The sequence below is a fragment of the Rhinolophus hipposideros genome (assembly GCF_964194185.1).
Source record: "Rhinolophus hipposideros genome assembly, chromosome: 9".
NCBI lineage: Eukaryota > Metazoa > Chordata > Mammalia > Chiroptera > Rhinolophidae > Rhinolophus > Rhinolophus hipposideros.
This window is the reverse complement of record NC_138055.1, coordinates 12,375,222-12,390,917: the sequence shown is the minus strand read 5'-3', so window position 1 is coordinate 12,390,917 and position 15,696 is coordinate 12,375,222. Positions and strand designations below refer to the sequence as shown.

Here is a 15,696-nt window from a genome sequence, read left to right as displayed (position 1 = left end):
ACAAAGACGAGGATTCGGCAGGGTTGGTGAAAGAGGTGAGAAATCTGCCCGGTCGGATGGATGTGGAAGTCCCAGCTGAGGGGAGCAGTTTAGGCTCTCCAGTTTTGATCCCTCTGCCACGCTGGAACATTCCTCAAACAAACCATGACAGTTCACGCCTTGACACCTGTTAATCCTTCAAGCCTGAACTCAACTACCACCTCTCTTCCGAGCCTGCCCTGCCCATTCACACTGGGTTACCTGCTTGTGAGTCTGAACTCCTGGATCTTTTCTCTCTGTGTCTGTACTGCTGACAAAAACAGCCCCAGCAGTCCCTCTAGGGGAAGAGCTCCGTAAATGTAAACCCCAAGAGGGCAGGAATCGGGCCTGCTCTGCTCGCCGTGACAGCCCCAGCACCTAGGACAGCACCTGGCCACAGCAGACATGCAATGTACATTCGTGCCATAAGGAATGTTCCAGGCATGGTGGTCGGGGCTTTCCGAATATGACCGCATTTAATCTTCCCAGAACCTTAAGAGGGAAGAAATAATATGAAGAAAGTGAGAGGAGTGAAGTGCCCTTCCCAAGGTCGAGTAAGTGCTGAGGAAAGAGTACTCAGCATTGAAATGCAGGTCTGAAGGACTCCAGGGACAGCACTGTCACACAGCAGCACACTGCCTGGCACACAGTAGGTCCTCACAAAGTATTTTTTTTTGAATGCATGAATATGAGTATATAGTTTCTCACTGTATAAGAAAAAAAATCGAGAGGGTTAAACAAAGTGACCCAGGCTGTACTCGAGGTGGCAGGGTCTGCAACGGTAGGAGGTGAGGGTGGGGGTTTGGCAAAGAAGTTCAATCCTGAGTGCTGGGAATAGGCCAAAGGACAGAAAAGTCACTTCTGCTGAGTACCTACTATATCCCACAAGAGGCTATTAGCCGCTTTAGTAATTAAGGAGACAGAGGGTTGGGGGACTAAGTACGCTCCCCCAAGTCACATACTTGATATGTATGCCAGAATCTGAATTCAAAAGCAGGTCTGCCATGCCCTGCTGAATTTCACTTGACATTTCTGAAATCAACAGTGAAAGCTGCACACCTCCAAGCTCATTCTTCAAAAGAAAAGGTGAAGGGGTGGGAGAGAGATTTTTGTGAAACTCTGTAGCTATGCCCATGCATATAACTGATTTCATTATTTTCCAATTGATCTGTTTGTTTTTGCTGTGATATTAGCTGGTTGCTAAGCAGCTGCTCAGGGAGCTGTGATGCTGAACTTTTTTGGTACCCAAGCAGGCCCCCCCAAAAGGGTGATATGAGTGTTTGGGGGTCCAATGAGAGAATGCCAATCAGCCTGCTCTGGCATTCTGGGGTCTCACAGTGATCTGGCCCCTTCCATAAGTGAGCCGGTTTTTGTGGGAGGCAGGCCATCTTCTTCCTCTGACACTTACAGTTAACCTCTCTGGGGCCTCAGTTTGGTCACCTGTCATAGCACTTAACCTCACACAGAAGAGTGAAAACTACACGTAGTACACACAAAGCAGCTGGAAGAGTGCTGGCACATGATAACGATTCAATAAATTATAACTATCATCATTTTAAATAGTAATGGTTTAACAATACTTAGGTATTATGTTTTGTTGGACATCTATGCTAAAGAAGTCAGTCTCCAAGAGGGTCCACTGGCGTTTTGGGGTCCACGACCACGTCAGTAAACAGTACCCTTAAACGCATCCTGAACCACCAATGCAATAACGCTGGTCACAAAGCACAGCTACTCTTCGTGTTCGGACCAGCAATAAATCTATCCCACCCACTGGAAAACATTTTCCCTTAAGCCAATGGCAAGTCAATATGCTTATCTTCATATGGAAAGGACAGTGCATGCTTATTTGGGCGTCTGACAGAATCACATCCCCTACCAGTTCTCAAAATTCCAGTGCCTAGGAATTACCTAGGTCAGAGGTCACAAACTAGTGGTCTGGAGTGGGGTCGGTGGTGCCTTTCAGTCCGAGGACACGTTGGTCTGGTTTAACAGTGTTTGGTTTTTTCTAAAAAAAATTAGTTGCCAACATTAAAAATTAAAACATATGAAAATCTAGATTTCTAGCTCCTCTTAGAAAATATGAAGACCTCAGCCCTGCTCTCTGCTCCCTCCAGAGCAATAATTCCACAATTGGAATGGAGAGACGCCAGCTGCCTGAGATGGGCGCTGCAATCTCCCTAGTTTATGACACAGCATTCTTGGCTCCTTTAGACCAAGGTCCAGGCCCCTGTGGGCATGTGAGTTTGTGACTCCTCATAAAAGTCCATTTATTCATTTTTACAATGAGGACACAGGCTGAAAACAAGAGAATTGCTGGAAGTCACACAGTTCGCTACAGCACAGAATCCTTGTTCCAGCTCACAAGCTGCAACAAGGATTCCGGGGTCTCAGCCAGTGCCCTGTCTGCCGAAACACTCAGAGTCAACGTCACGATAGTCTCCTCAGTCCAGGAATGACATGGGCACACAGACCAAGAGGGGCCAGCAGGAGAAATGCGCCACAGCAGGCAGGACTTCTGGGCAGTACGGGCCCCTCAGAGGAAGTCGCCGGTGGCAACATTTGCAAGAGCTTCCCTTTCAGAGTCCAGACACCTCTGCAGACTGTCACTGACTTCAGCAGCAGAGTCTCTCCCTCGTCCCTCTACCTGTCTCCGCTGCCACTTCTGACCCCTTCACTGGGCCTCCATCATCTCTCTGTCTCTCACCTGGGTGAATGCAGCAATCCCCTAACTTATCTCTCTTCCTCTGGTCCTACTGATTGTGAGCCTTCCACGATGGAACCAGAATGTTCTTCCTTACACGCACACCTCATCATGCCATTCTCTCAGTGATTTTCCATTGCCCCATGCCTCATGAAGTCCAACGTCCTTAGCATATTTTATGAGAAGTCCTGCAGGACCCACTCTGCCTTACATTTCTGGCCATGTCACCAGTGGATATCTCCCTTTAGCTAGAACTTTGCTATCTCTACTGGTTAACTCCAATTCAGCCTTCAGGCCTCTGTTTCGATCTAACTTCTTCAGGCCATTCTTTCCTGAGCTCTCTCCACCCTCAGATTAGCTAATAATACCTGGACACCCTCATCACCATACCTAAAGAACTTGCACCTTTAGTTAACTCTTTTTTCTGCTTTCTACATGCCCTGTGATTCCTAGCTGAGTGATTCACAGATCTGGGAGCACACAGTAGGTGCCTTATAAATGTTTACCTACTAAATGAATGAAAAGATGAAAAGATACTATGGATGGGGGAGAAGAAAAATCAGGAAGGTCACAGTATCTTGTCACTTGGGATGGGCAAGTCCCTCCAATTCTCTGGTCTCAGTTTCCGCATGTCTACTAAAAAAGGATTGGGCATCATCATGTTCTCAACTCAGGGTCCCTGGACTTCTAGAGCGCCTGTGACGAAAGGAGTGGAGTTTTAGGAGCAATGTGCAATATTCCAGAACTCCTGAACCATATATACTGTGAAGGCGGCTAAGGGCCAACTAAAACGTCAGCATTGAGTAAGGTCTCGATTAGCATTTAGTCGTGTCTTTGATCGACACAACATAGGAAAACAACGTAAAAACACAATTGGCTCACGTGTAATGTTTTTCAAAATATGATGCGGTAAAACAGTAACATAGTGCTTGGATGGGGAGAGTAGAGAACACAGGCTAAGATGGCGTCAGTTCACTCTTCCTGCGGAAGAGCCCCAGAAGGGTGGAGGATGGGCCATGGTCCAATCCTGAAGCCTCTTTCTTCTTGGTCAAGGTGGCCCTCATCCCCACCATCTGTTCCTTGGAGAGCCCTGCCTGACACCCAGAGCCTGTCTCCTGCAAACTGCAAGGCATCTGAGTCTGTTAGGAATCTGGGGCTGGAAGCCCTATCTGGCCACATGAGGTCGCCCTCATTCCACACACAGGGATTCCAAGGTCCAGCTAGAGCAGGAGAAAGACAGCACCATTCCTAGAGCCCTGAGTGGGGGGTCAGGAGTTGGGGTTCACAGGGCTCTGTGTCCCAGCTCATGCTGTTTGGGAAGATGATTCTCATCCTCCCTGATGGAGGGTTATGCTGCCAAGCTGGCTCACGCCGCTGTTCTTAACAGAGAGAGGCTGGAAGCGGCTCCTCCTGCTCACAGGGGAGGCACTGAGGCCACGAACCCCCAAGCAAACCCTGGAAGCAAACCTGATTCAGAAGTGGACAGAGAGAGCGTGCCTTCCCTAGAGAGAGTGGGGCAGGGAGGGTGCCCACACCACACCTTCACTGGCTTCAGTACAAAAGGTTTCAACTCTTTAGGAAGTTATTTTAAGAGTGAGAGAGACAGAGAGAGACAGCAAGGCAGAGAACGACCGAGAGACAGACAGACAGACGGACACACAGAAAGGGAGGGCAAGAGGGAGAGATCAGATTCTGCCCCGTTTGGGATAGTCAGAAACCTAAAACAGGCAGACACGCATGACGCAGAGTGGCCTTGCAGACTTGGAGTCCGGCAGATGCTGGTTTAAATCCAGGGGAAGCGATACGGACTTGGGCGAGACACTTTACATCTCTGAGCCTCACTATTCCCGCAGTAAAAGGAAGTCACCATGCCTGCCTTTTAGACTTGCTGAGTGGATCCAGCCGGAGAATTAATGTGCAAACCACCTCTCATGGTGCCTGGTGCAGATAAGCAGTGACTCGGTAGCAGAGACCAGCCACGCTGACCGACGACAGCCACAAAGGACAAAAATACTGACCACTGGCACCTGTGCCTTTAGTTTCCTCATGGGGACTGTAGGGCTATATGAAGTCATAGTCCTGTTCAGCTCAGAATGTTTGTTATTCCGTATAAATGTCACTTCCCACATGGCCACATAAGCCTTTCACGAGCCCAGTGCTTTCTCCAGCCCTCTGCCCGGGGACAGACGGGGAGGGTCACTGGAGAGTCAGAGAGGTGGCCACGGTGGCCGGGGGGCACAGGCCTGGAGTCAGGCTGGCCGTGCTGTGTCCCGTTTCACCTGGTGTGTCACCTTGGGCTAATGGCTTTCAGTCTCACTCCTGCAGTCTCCCATGGGGAAAATGAAGATAAGTAGTACCCATGGCAGGGACTGCAAGGGGAGGGATGCAATCCTACTTGTCAGTCACTCAGAACAGTGCCCGACACTCCACAAGCCGTCGCCATCACTTTGATTTGTTTCACAGAATAGGCAATGATCTTTCTAGAATGGCTAGATGAAGGCTGTCTGACCCAAAACTAGAAGACAAAGGGGATGCTTCCCAGACCAAGCTCTGTCAGTAACCTTCCATGAGGCAAACTGGGGCTCCAGTCTGTTCATGAGGAAAATGAAGATGACGATTGCCTAGAGGCACCCCCAAACCCGGCCGTCAGGAGCTCTGTCTCTGGGTGGATGTGGGCAGGCCCCGCCCCTTTCTGGGTCTCCGCTGACCCATCTCCAAGAGGAAAGGGACGGACTCGAGGATGACCCTCAGGGGCATCCTGGCCCTGGCAGGCTCGCACCTGTGCCCCGCGGGCCCTCACCTGAGGTACTCATAGAGCCCGTACATGGGCAGGAAGTCGATGTCAGACAGGAACATGTAGGGCGTGCCGACGTGCTTCATGGCCACGTTGCGCAGCAGGTTCACGGGGTAAAACTGGCCCTCCTTGTACACGATGTGGTAGGCCACGTTGTGACGGCCCATGAGCACCTCGGAGCCCTGCGCGTAGCGGAGGAACTGCTGGGCCTCGGCGTCCGACAGGTAGAGGGCCAGGCTGATGGGCCCCTCCCAGTGCTTGCAGATGGCCTCCAGCATCTGGAGCCTGGAAGAGACAGGGAAGGTGAGCTGCGGGGACCTGGCCCCACCCACGCATCGTCCACCTGGCCTCGTGGGGGGAACGCCACCTCCATGGACATCTGGTCAACCCACCTGAATCCCAATCACTGTGCGACTGGGGCGAATCGCCAAACCTCAGCTCCTTTATCTATAAAATGGGCTTAGGGACACTTACCTGGCCGCTTCTGATCTCTGTCTGCTTCCAGCTGAGTGAATGGTATCGAGTCACATCCCACCATGAGCCTTCTCTTTTCATACTGCTCTTTTCAGTTCCCCAGAAGGTTATATTAAACGATATATTAAAGATGCCCTTCCAGCTCAAAACTGCTACACCTCTCCTCTCCCAGCAAAGATAAACAGCTCTGCTGATCTCCTAAAGCAGTGACCAGCCACAGAAGATTTAGCCAAACCGAGGCCATGAGTTACAAGGAGCACTGAAGCAAGCAGTACAAACAAGACTAATAACAACTACAGTTACTTGACTCATTACTATGCGGCCGGCACCTTCCAGAATTCTCTGAACAACCCTGGACACCAGTTATCCTTCTCCCCATTTTCCTGATGAAGGAACTGAGGTGCCAGATGTCTAGTCAGCTCTGGTTCTTGGACTTGGACCCAACATGGATAGACAGGTACCTGGACAGGGCCTTGGAGATGGTGAGAAGAAAATACTGGGTGTTTGGCAAAGGGAATGGAAAAACACTTGTGCGCTGGGCACAAAAGTGGGCCTGGGGCACCGTCTTCATTTTGCAGAGTTCTTATTGTCCTAGGGCTGGAGCCATTTTTCAAGGTTACCTGAGAGGCACCAGCCAAGGAGAGCAGGAGAAGAACAAGTTAAAAAAACAAAAGGGGCTTCGGAGAGAGAGGGCTCTGTAACAAATGTTTGAAGGGAAATCTATTAAGATAGTTTTTTTGTTTTGTTTTGTTTTCCCCTAAGGCATTAGAACTACCTGTTACATAAAATCTATGGTTAAGAAAGAGCAAAGCCTATTTCAATTTTTTCCCCTACCGAGCAAGAGGTACATAATCAGCAGTCTCCCTCCTGTTCAGAATGCCCACTTTATTCGGACAATTACCAGGAAATAGATGCCGGGCATTTCTATGCTTCTAAACAAAAGAAAATGGGTGTACCTATCTTATGTCAATGGCTTTCTCGAAGGACTTTCAGAGCTTCCTCTCAGTAATTCTGTGAATTGGTATTGCCCAGATTTGCTTCCGCTCTCTCTTTGGAGGATTAAGATATTCATGGGGTCAAATGCCCTCCATTTCTTACTCTCGATGACACTTGCTAATCAAATTGACCGGAGCTGGGTTTTTTAGAGGCATTACATTCTCCACAATGCCTGATCTCACTGAAATTTGCACTCGGCCTCTGCTGCAGGCCCCTGGGCTCTGCTGGGCTCTGTGAATCTGGGGTTTTCAATGATCCCGCCTGCACCTCAGTTTCATCTTCCGCAAAAGGCGGGGGAGGGGGGGGCCCTCTGCACTTGGAAGGGAGAGGTCTTTGTACAAATCCTTTGAAATTTGGGGAATAAAGGGCGAGAATAATCCCTAATATGTGGGTATAAAAGCTGCTAGAGGGACTGGGGTGTGGGAGACACATTTGGGTGTGCAGAGAAGCCAGCTTCTGCTGTGGATTCTCCCACTGACTTGGTCTTTGATTTTTTGACTCTGAGTTTTCCAAGCAGGAAACAAGCCCTGCCTGGACAGCCCTTCTTCCCAGCTCTGAGAAGAGTTTAGAGTGAGAACAGAGACATAAAATGCTTAAGGTTCTCAGGAGAAAGGTGCTGCTGGTGTGATACACGTCACGTCCACGTGGGCTTTACAGGAAATGGTGCTGGGTGTTCCATGGAACCTCCAGGGAGCAAGAACTAATGATGACACAACCCACTTCTGTTTCTCTGCCACTAGGCCCCGTCTCTCCCAAGCTTTTCTCCCTGAGAACCAAGCTTTCTGCCAGGACCTCACCAACAGCGGCAAACTGAGGGTCATCGTAATGATGATTAACATATAAAATGTGATAATGGTACAATGAATCTCTATCATTTATCTGTTACTTACAATGCACCAGCCCCATTTTGGCTAGTATCATGTCACAATCACAGTAACTCTATAAAGTTGAGAGTCTCAGCACAGTTATCCCGGTGAGGAAGCCCAAGGAGGTTAAGGGACTTCTTTCAAGTCACGTAGCTATGAAGCGGAGCAGCAAAATTCACACCCACGTCTGTCTGATCCCAGTACCCAGGGTCCAAATCTGTATTCAATGTGGACTGATGTTAAGCTGAGAGAAATGTCCCCCAAATATCTTCTCACTGCCTGTTTCCTCAGACAAGAATGTGTTCTTCCTTTGGTGTCGTCTTCTCCCTATTCCTTTCTTCTCCTCAGTCTCTCTTGGGGTCTGCTTCAAAGAGCCACCATCTTCTTGACCCCTCTCAGGGCTGTCTCTCCCCATACCTGTTCCCAAGGTTCGTCCCTGTGCAGCTCTTTCTGATGCGAAGTTCTGTGCTGAGTCTTTCTTTGGTCTCAGGCACATCAAGTACCTGGCACAGTGGGGACCTGGGCCCGTGGAGAGTGTTTCAAGAGACAATGATTAATTCTAAAACTATAGAATCGTCGGCTTGGGAAGAATCTCAGAGATTCTTTTTATTCTGATTACATCATTTTTATGATGAAAGAGCTCAGCCTCAGAGAGGGGCATGACTTGCTGAAGAACAGACGATGGATGAGTGAAGAGCTAACTCTAGGACCCACAGGCCTGACTGTCCCATGTGTTTCTCCAGTTCCCCATAGAGCCCACCATCGCTTCACGCTGGGATGAGGAGGACAAAGGCTCAGGAATGGCCAGAGAGATGTCTGGCAGAGGTGACCTCAGGGAGTCCTAAGACAGGAGGCCTCATGATCTGTGTTGAGATAAGGGAGTCAGAAACCTCAAAGACCAGGGTTGGAAGGAATTCGGGAATGTCAGTTGGCTAAAGCAGTCCTCGCAGGCGCCACTCAGCTGGAAAGGGGCACTCACTCCGTACAAGGCAGCCAGTTCCACTCTGGTACCCCGGAGCCAGGCGGGCTGCACGGTGCGAGCTGCCACTGTGGGTTCTGGGGCCAGACACTCCTGGGTTTGCACTCTCAGCTGTCAGTATCCCTGATGATGGTTCTTTGAGCTTCCATTTCCACAGATACATAGTGGGGAGAATAATACCTTTGTATTATTCTCGGCTGTAAGTCAGTCCTCTCTGTCTGTGGTAATACCCTTCACTGATTCTGGTCTGGCCCTGTGACTTGCTTTGGTCCATGGGACATTAGCAAATGGGACACAAGCAGGGGTTGGGACTGTCGCCATATGCACAAGCCTACTTACGACACTACTACAAAGTATTTGACACCAAAGTAGCTCTGCAGCAGGAACTCGGTATACGCTAGCTGTAATTTCCTCCTTAGGCTCTATTTCTGCCTTTCAGACATGCAGGCACCCCACAGATATTTATTGAATATCTACAACGTGCAGGCATTGTGTTGGGCCCCCAGAATGAATAAGAAAGATAAGGTTCCTGCACTTCTGGAGCTTCTTTCTAGTGGGGGAAGGGGGAGAAGACAAAGCCACCAAGATAAATTCCGAGTGAAGTGAGGGCCAGAGAGGCAATAGACAGGAAACAGGATAATAAAGAGTAGTTGTCAGGGCTTGTCAGGGAGGGCCTGCTGAAGAGGTGACGTTTGAGACCTTGATCATGAGAAGGATCTGGCCTTGAGAAAATCTGGGTAAAAAGCTTTCCCATATACGGGAACAGCCCTTGGGATAAAAGTGACTTAGGACACTCAGGCCAGAAGAAACAGGACCAGTGTGGTTGGAACATGGACGAGTGAGGAGCAGCAGGAGAGGACATGTGGGGAGTGGCAGGGAGCTGGTCACAGGGGGCCTTGAAGATCACAGCGGGCCCCTGTATGACTAGTCTAAGCAATGACGAGTCTGAGCAATCATCAGAATTTTAATGATGTCACCTGCTATATATTTTTAGAAGATCACTCTGGCTGCTATGTGAAGAAAGAATTACCTTTCATTCTCTAGACTGGTGCTTGTCAGACTGGAGCACGCTCAGCAACACCTGGGAGGTTTATTATAACAGGTTCCTGGGCCCACTCTAGAGATTCCGGTTTTGTGGTGTGGGGTGGGGCCTGAGAATCTGTATTTCTAACAAGCTGCCATGTGTTGCTTGCTGTGTGGCTAGTCAGAGCAGCATGGCTCTACCGTGTGGGATCTGTGAGCCGAGCTAATGTTCTCTTTCCTCCACTGGCAGAAAACAGAAAGAAGACCCACCCGCCACACGATCTGTAGTTCGTATTCACCAACTTTGTCAAAGGGACAGGTAAGAGCAGGTGTCTCCTGGCCAGGTGGCAAGAATGCTGCGGTCAGGATCCCTCCCAGTCATCCCACTCTGTCCTCCCAATCATTCATGTCCGCTGCCAGGACGGGAGGGAAGTCTCCTGAGAGGCTGGGAGAGGAGCGGACCTGCCAGCCCCACAGCTGTGGCTGGCGACATTCATTCTTTCTGAACGGAATTCCAGGGGGAGCCGGGCTCGGGAGCCCGCACCCCGCCTCCCCTAATTCATTGTGGCATGCACGTAGGGCCTACTTCTGACTCAAAGGTTCACAAACACACCCGAAATGTTTCTTAAATTAAAAATCAATCCAACAGGCGCCAGTCAGCTTGCTGCATCATAATTGGATGTGTAGGATGGAGCGGAAGGAGGGATTTCTACCGTCTTCATCAGCTTGCGGTTTAGCTTCATAATTTTTGCTTCCGCCCCACTACGCATCTCTCGTTAGGGTGTGGAATTCCTGGGGTTCTCTGAGGTATTGTCAGGATGGAGATACTTGTCACTGCATTAGGGGGGACCATGTGGTTGCCACACAGGGGTGTATGTGTGGTTTGAAGGAAAGGCCTCTGTGCTCACTGCTTGCAGTGGATGTGAGAAGTGCTGAGGCTTTCCTGGGAGCGGGCTGTGAAGAAAGGTCCTGCAGGGTCCCTTAAAGACATGGCCAGGAGGATGTTTCTGGCTGGCCTAGGAAGAGGGGCTCTGTTTTGCCTGTATTCTTCTGTTGATAACAAGTGTATATAAAAGGACAGGTTTGGGTTGTTAATCATTGTAAAAAATTCTTTCTAATCGTAAATTACAGATAGCAAATCTCATAGCCAGCATGGAGGTAAAAAATATATATATTTTATATATATATAAAGGAAGGGAAACTAACATTTGTTGCACAACTCACTGGGTACTTTCTGGACTCTTATTTTATATAACTTGACAATATTACTGCCACTTCATAGGTAAGTAAAGTGAGGCTCAAAAACCCTAACTTGTCCAAATTCACCCAGCTACTAAGTGGTGCAACTGGACTTTGAACCCAGGTGTCTCTCTCTCTCTCTCTCACTCCCTCTCCCCTCTTTTTTTCCTGCATCATCTTACCTCTCCTACATACCCTACCATGTGCAGATACTTGGTCAGGGTGTTCACATCTAGCAACTATTTCTTGAAAGTATGTGCCAAAGGCTTTCACAGAGAGTCACTCATTCAACCCTTTATAGAAGGAGAAAAATACACAGAAGTGGCAAGTGGCTTGCTCACCTGGCCATAACAGATCACCAGGCAAGAAGTAAAAGAGCTGGTGGGATTTGAACCCAGAACCCTTTGCAAGTCTAGTGTCCTTTTGTGCCGGGATCATTTAGGGAGCCTTTGAATAGGTGCCAGGGCTGAGTTCCAGGCATGCGTAATCTTATCTGATCTTACACTATCCCTAGGGGTGGCTACTTGTAGGGTAGATGTTGAGGAAAATTTGCCTTCAACGATTGATGTGAACTTTTGTCTATTAGCTTTTATCTGTTCCTCCACGTGAGATGATTTCTGTGCTGTGATCAGGGGTTTAGTAAATTCCCCCTTTGGTCTCATTGTCCCGAGCAGGGGAGATATGGGATGAGGTTGCTTTTCTGTCCCTCCTTTGGTCTCACTTTCCCGAACAGGGGAGATGATGTTTGCTGTCTGCGCCTCATGCTCCCAAGCAGGGGAGACATAAGACGAAGTCGCTTTTCTGCTTTTTCTGTTTGTGCAGTGATCAGGGGTTGAGTAAATTCCCCCTTTGGTCTCATCCTCTTGAGCAGGGGAGATATGAGATGATGTTTGTTGTTCTGTCTGTGTTGTGAGGTGATGGTTAACTTAGGGTTACAGAAATTCTAGATCAGAGGCTGAGAGAATTCCCTCTTTGTTCTGTCTGTTTCGCCCACATCAACAGATGAAGTGAAGAAGTAGCCAAGTTATATCAGGACAACGTGACAGGCACGTTGCCAGGCTTTGGAAGACCTTGGGCTGATGGTCCCAAGCAAGAACATTTAGGGATGTTCTTGTCCGGATGAACTAGCCCTTCAGCCGGATAAGTAATATATTTTCTTTCTTTATCATTGACTGCCAGACCCTCCCGGAACTGGCGATTCCCAGAGGGGTTGGCAGGAGCAAGAAACTTGGCTCTAAGGTACGTCTGAGAGAATATATAAGTCAGACCTCAGTTGGCAGTGTAATTATTATTTCGTCGTTTGGTCATATGTCATTGGTGATTTCTCATCATTCTACCATTTTTGAAGACTTCCAGCAACATGCAGCTTATCACACCAGGGGATGTCCTGACTTCCAGCCGCGAACCCAGTGAGGTCTGGCTGGTTCCCGGCCTCTCCTGTGTTGTTCCCCACGGTTAACCTTCTCGAAAACTTGTTAACACCTTGAAAACTTATATGCAGCTTGCAGCTTACAGCCTCATAAGACGCCTTGACTTCCAACAATAACAGCAGCAGCAGCTTCTGGGGAGCTAACAAACAGCGGTGTGGGAGACGCCTGAGGTTCTCTCAGCTACAGATGTGGCAAGGTTTTGATTTACGACTTTTCCAGTATTCTTGTCCCCTGGCTTGGTGAGCTTTTGGCATCTACTGTAATAGTTACTATCCTATAAAGCTTATTACTGCTTTTAGATACTCCTTACTGATGTTATTTGTGTATTTAGCCAAGTGACTTTCGATCAATAGTAAATATGTGTTGGGATCTCTTAAACCTGTATGTATGTATACTCCTTTGACTTGACATTGTTATCGATGTATATAGTTTATTCTTAACCACCTTTACTTTCTGACGTTAACATATTCTATTAATTGCCTTTATCTTTTGCTATTACATATTACTAAATAAATTGATTAGATATTGCTAAACAAATGCATTAGCCCCCTTCTAGCCTGTGTCCCTCCTCCTTCTTTTCCCCGCTCGTCATTACACTACTATAATTATCCTCCTCAAAATTCAGATGAGGAAACCAAAGCTTAGAAGGTTAAGTGACTTGTCCAAGGGTTGTACTCAAAAAGTGGCAGAGCCACCAAGACCCCACAATGTCTGACTCCAGGGGCTCACTGTCAGGCCACTTTTTATTCTGATTAGAAAGTATGTTGGAATTCTTCGTTTCTTTCATTTTCTCCTGAGCGTGTCGGTAGTCACTGCCTGCTAATTTTGATTCAGAATATTTTGCTGATAAAATGCATTAACAGGAGGCATGAATGGGACCAAGGAGAGCCAGGGATGCCCTGAGAGATGGGAACCTGGGATTATCTGGAACTCACTCACCTGGGCAGATTATAGTACCTGAGCTTCAGGTACCTCTTCTGAGGGGCCTGAGGTGTATTTATGCTGCTGCCTGGGTAATAGAAGACCAATCTAGACCATCACTCAGCATGAATATGAAGGATTAGATTTTATTGCCATTTAAAAAGCCATAGAGGAGAAGGAGAACGAGAGAACTGCTCTGGCCAGGTGACTTACGACTGTGTTGCTTGGTGGGGGAAGAGTGTGGGCACCCAAACTGAATGCTGGGTGAGAAGCCAAAGGGACACCAAGAATAGGGGTGACTCTGGGACACTGGTCTAAGTCAGTCCCTTGTAGAGACTGACTAGGAACCTGACAGGTTTGAGCCAGAAGGGCGGGTCGCCTGCCATGGTTTCCCCAAGGCCCTCTGGAATCCAGCCCCTACCTACCTGGCTACATTCATTTGTTCTCCTCTTCCTCGCTCCTGCACCCTAAGCTGAGCCACACTGAACCCCATGTGCTCCCCAGCGGGCCCAGTGTCCTCTCGGTCCCATGAATATGCTGCACGCTCCGCCTTGGCGAGCCCTCCTTCTCTCTCCATGTGGCTCCTAACGTCAGTCTACTTAGACTGACAATTCAACGCTGATGACACCTTCCCTCGGACACCTTCTGGGTTGTCTTTTCTCCACCCCCCACAGGGTGGGGGCTCCCCTCCTGTGGGCTCTCACAGCATCTCTCTATTGTGAGAACCTGTGACCTGTCTGTAGCAGGCAGAACTCTAAGCTGCTCCCCAAGACTCCTGCCCCCTGGGGTACACACACTGTGTAATCCCCTCCCTAGAGTGTGGCCAGGACCTGGGAACATCGAAACATAAATTTCTTCAATAACTTCTTTCGATGTTTACAACAGCGTCCAACTATTATGAGTTTCTAATGTCTTATCACCTTAATCTCAAGCACTTTCCTCTTGATCCCCTGAGGTGCTGCAGCCGCTCTGGTCTCCCAGCAGGGGTTTGAATGGACAAGCCCCTTCCCACCACCGGGCTTTTGCACCTGCTATTTCATTTGCCTGGAAAATGCTCTCTCAGCAACGTGCATGCCTGACTCCTTTTCTCACTCTCCAGGTCCCTCACTTGACACTGTTATTGTGTGTCCTGGTTTGTTCAAAGCACTTACCACAATTAAAATCATTTCACTTAACTGTTTACTGTTGTTCATACACTAGCCCCCCACTCTCAGCCCTGGCTGATCCCTGCAAACTCAAAACAATTCCAGGCCTCCCCCCCACCAAGATTCCTACTTCACGGGGCTGCCATGGAGCCTGGACGTGAATTTCAAAGCTCCCTATGCAGGGCTGAGAACCAGTGCATTAGCCTGGGAGCCACGTAAGAGCAGGGATCACGTCAGTATCGCCTGATAAAAGCTTGAGGGACGTTTGTTGCATCAGTACATGTAGAAGGAAACAAAACAGGAACTATTTCCCAGTGGTGACTGTGGTTGCAGTCTATGTGTACCCCCATAATGCACCTCCTTTTCTTTGAGCTAATCTCAGTACAGCTCCATTTCTTAGAATCAATCCTTCCTTCCATGCAAAACCACCACCACCACGGAAAGACTCAAGTCCTTGGTTTTCAGTGCTGGGGCGGGGGTGAGACACCAGCCCCACCATGTCAGCCTTCAATCACCTCACCCACAAGGCCATCTCTCCCTTCTCCATTCAACCAGGGGACGAGCCGCAGTGAGGGGACAGTGTGGAGGCTGGGGCCCGTCTGCCATACCTGTCCATGGAGAGCTGAGCGACGAGGGTGACATCCGTATTGTCAGAGGCGGACTCATACTCATAGTGTAAGAAGTACAGGTGGGTCCGGTGGACGGTGAAACGCTCTCGCCGAAACTCGTAACATAGATCGTCCTCATCCAGCTCCGAGAGCTGCTTCTGGAGCTGAAAGGTAGGGGGAAAAGAGAGGGGCTTGGCAACGAGAAGGAAAGCCTGAGGGGCCCAGGAGCTTGTCCCCCCGAGATTGTCACCATTGGATGTTGTTGATGGTCAAACACAGAAGGGCAGGTTTGCTGTTTTCAGTTTCCTCTGCTATTTAATTTCCAGAAAGCGCTAATGATGGACAGCTCTGGTATTACTTTTCCAGGTGTGAGTGATGGCAGAGGACTACATCCATCGCTCCAGTTCTTCACCCCTCCCCTTTGTCATGTGACTTCTAGTGCCTTACTTACTGAAGAAGTGCATTATTTCCAGTGCCTTACTGAAGAGGCAGAGCCTAC

General features: G+C 48.9%; 1 protein-coding gene across 5 annotated transcripts in view; it reads right to left on the bottom strand.

The window, feature by feature from the left end:
• Nucleotides 1-15,696, bottom strand: part of LARGE1 (LARGE xylosyl- and glucuronyltransferase 1) — a 492,234-nt gene that overhangs the window by 18,327 nt on the left and 458,211 nt on the right. For 3 of the 5 annotated variants that reach the window (XM_081059772.1, XM_081059774.1, XM_081059775.1), the window contains 2 exons: nucleotides 15,198-15,361; nucleotides 5,523-5,801 (listed from right to left, as the gene is read on the bottom strand). In XM_081059772.1, the coding sequence (XP_080915898.1) occupies nucleotides 5,523-5,801; nucleotides 15,198-15,361 (443 nt within the window). The remainder of the gene's footprint in view (nucleotides 1-5,522; nucleotides 5,802-15,197; nucleotides 15,362-15,696) is intronic. The other 2 variants (XM_081059773.1, XM_081059776.1) reach the window with 1 other exon arrangement.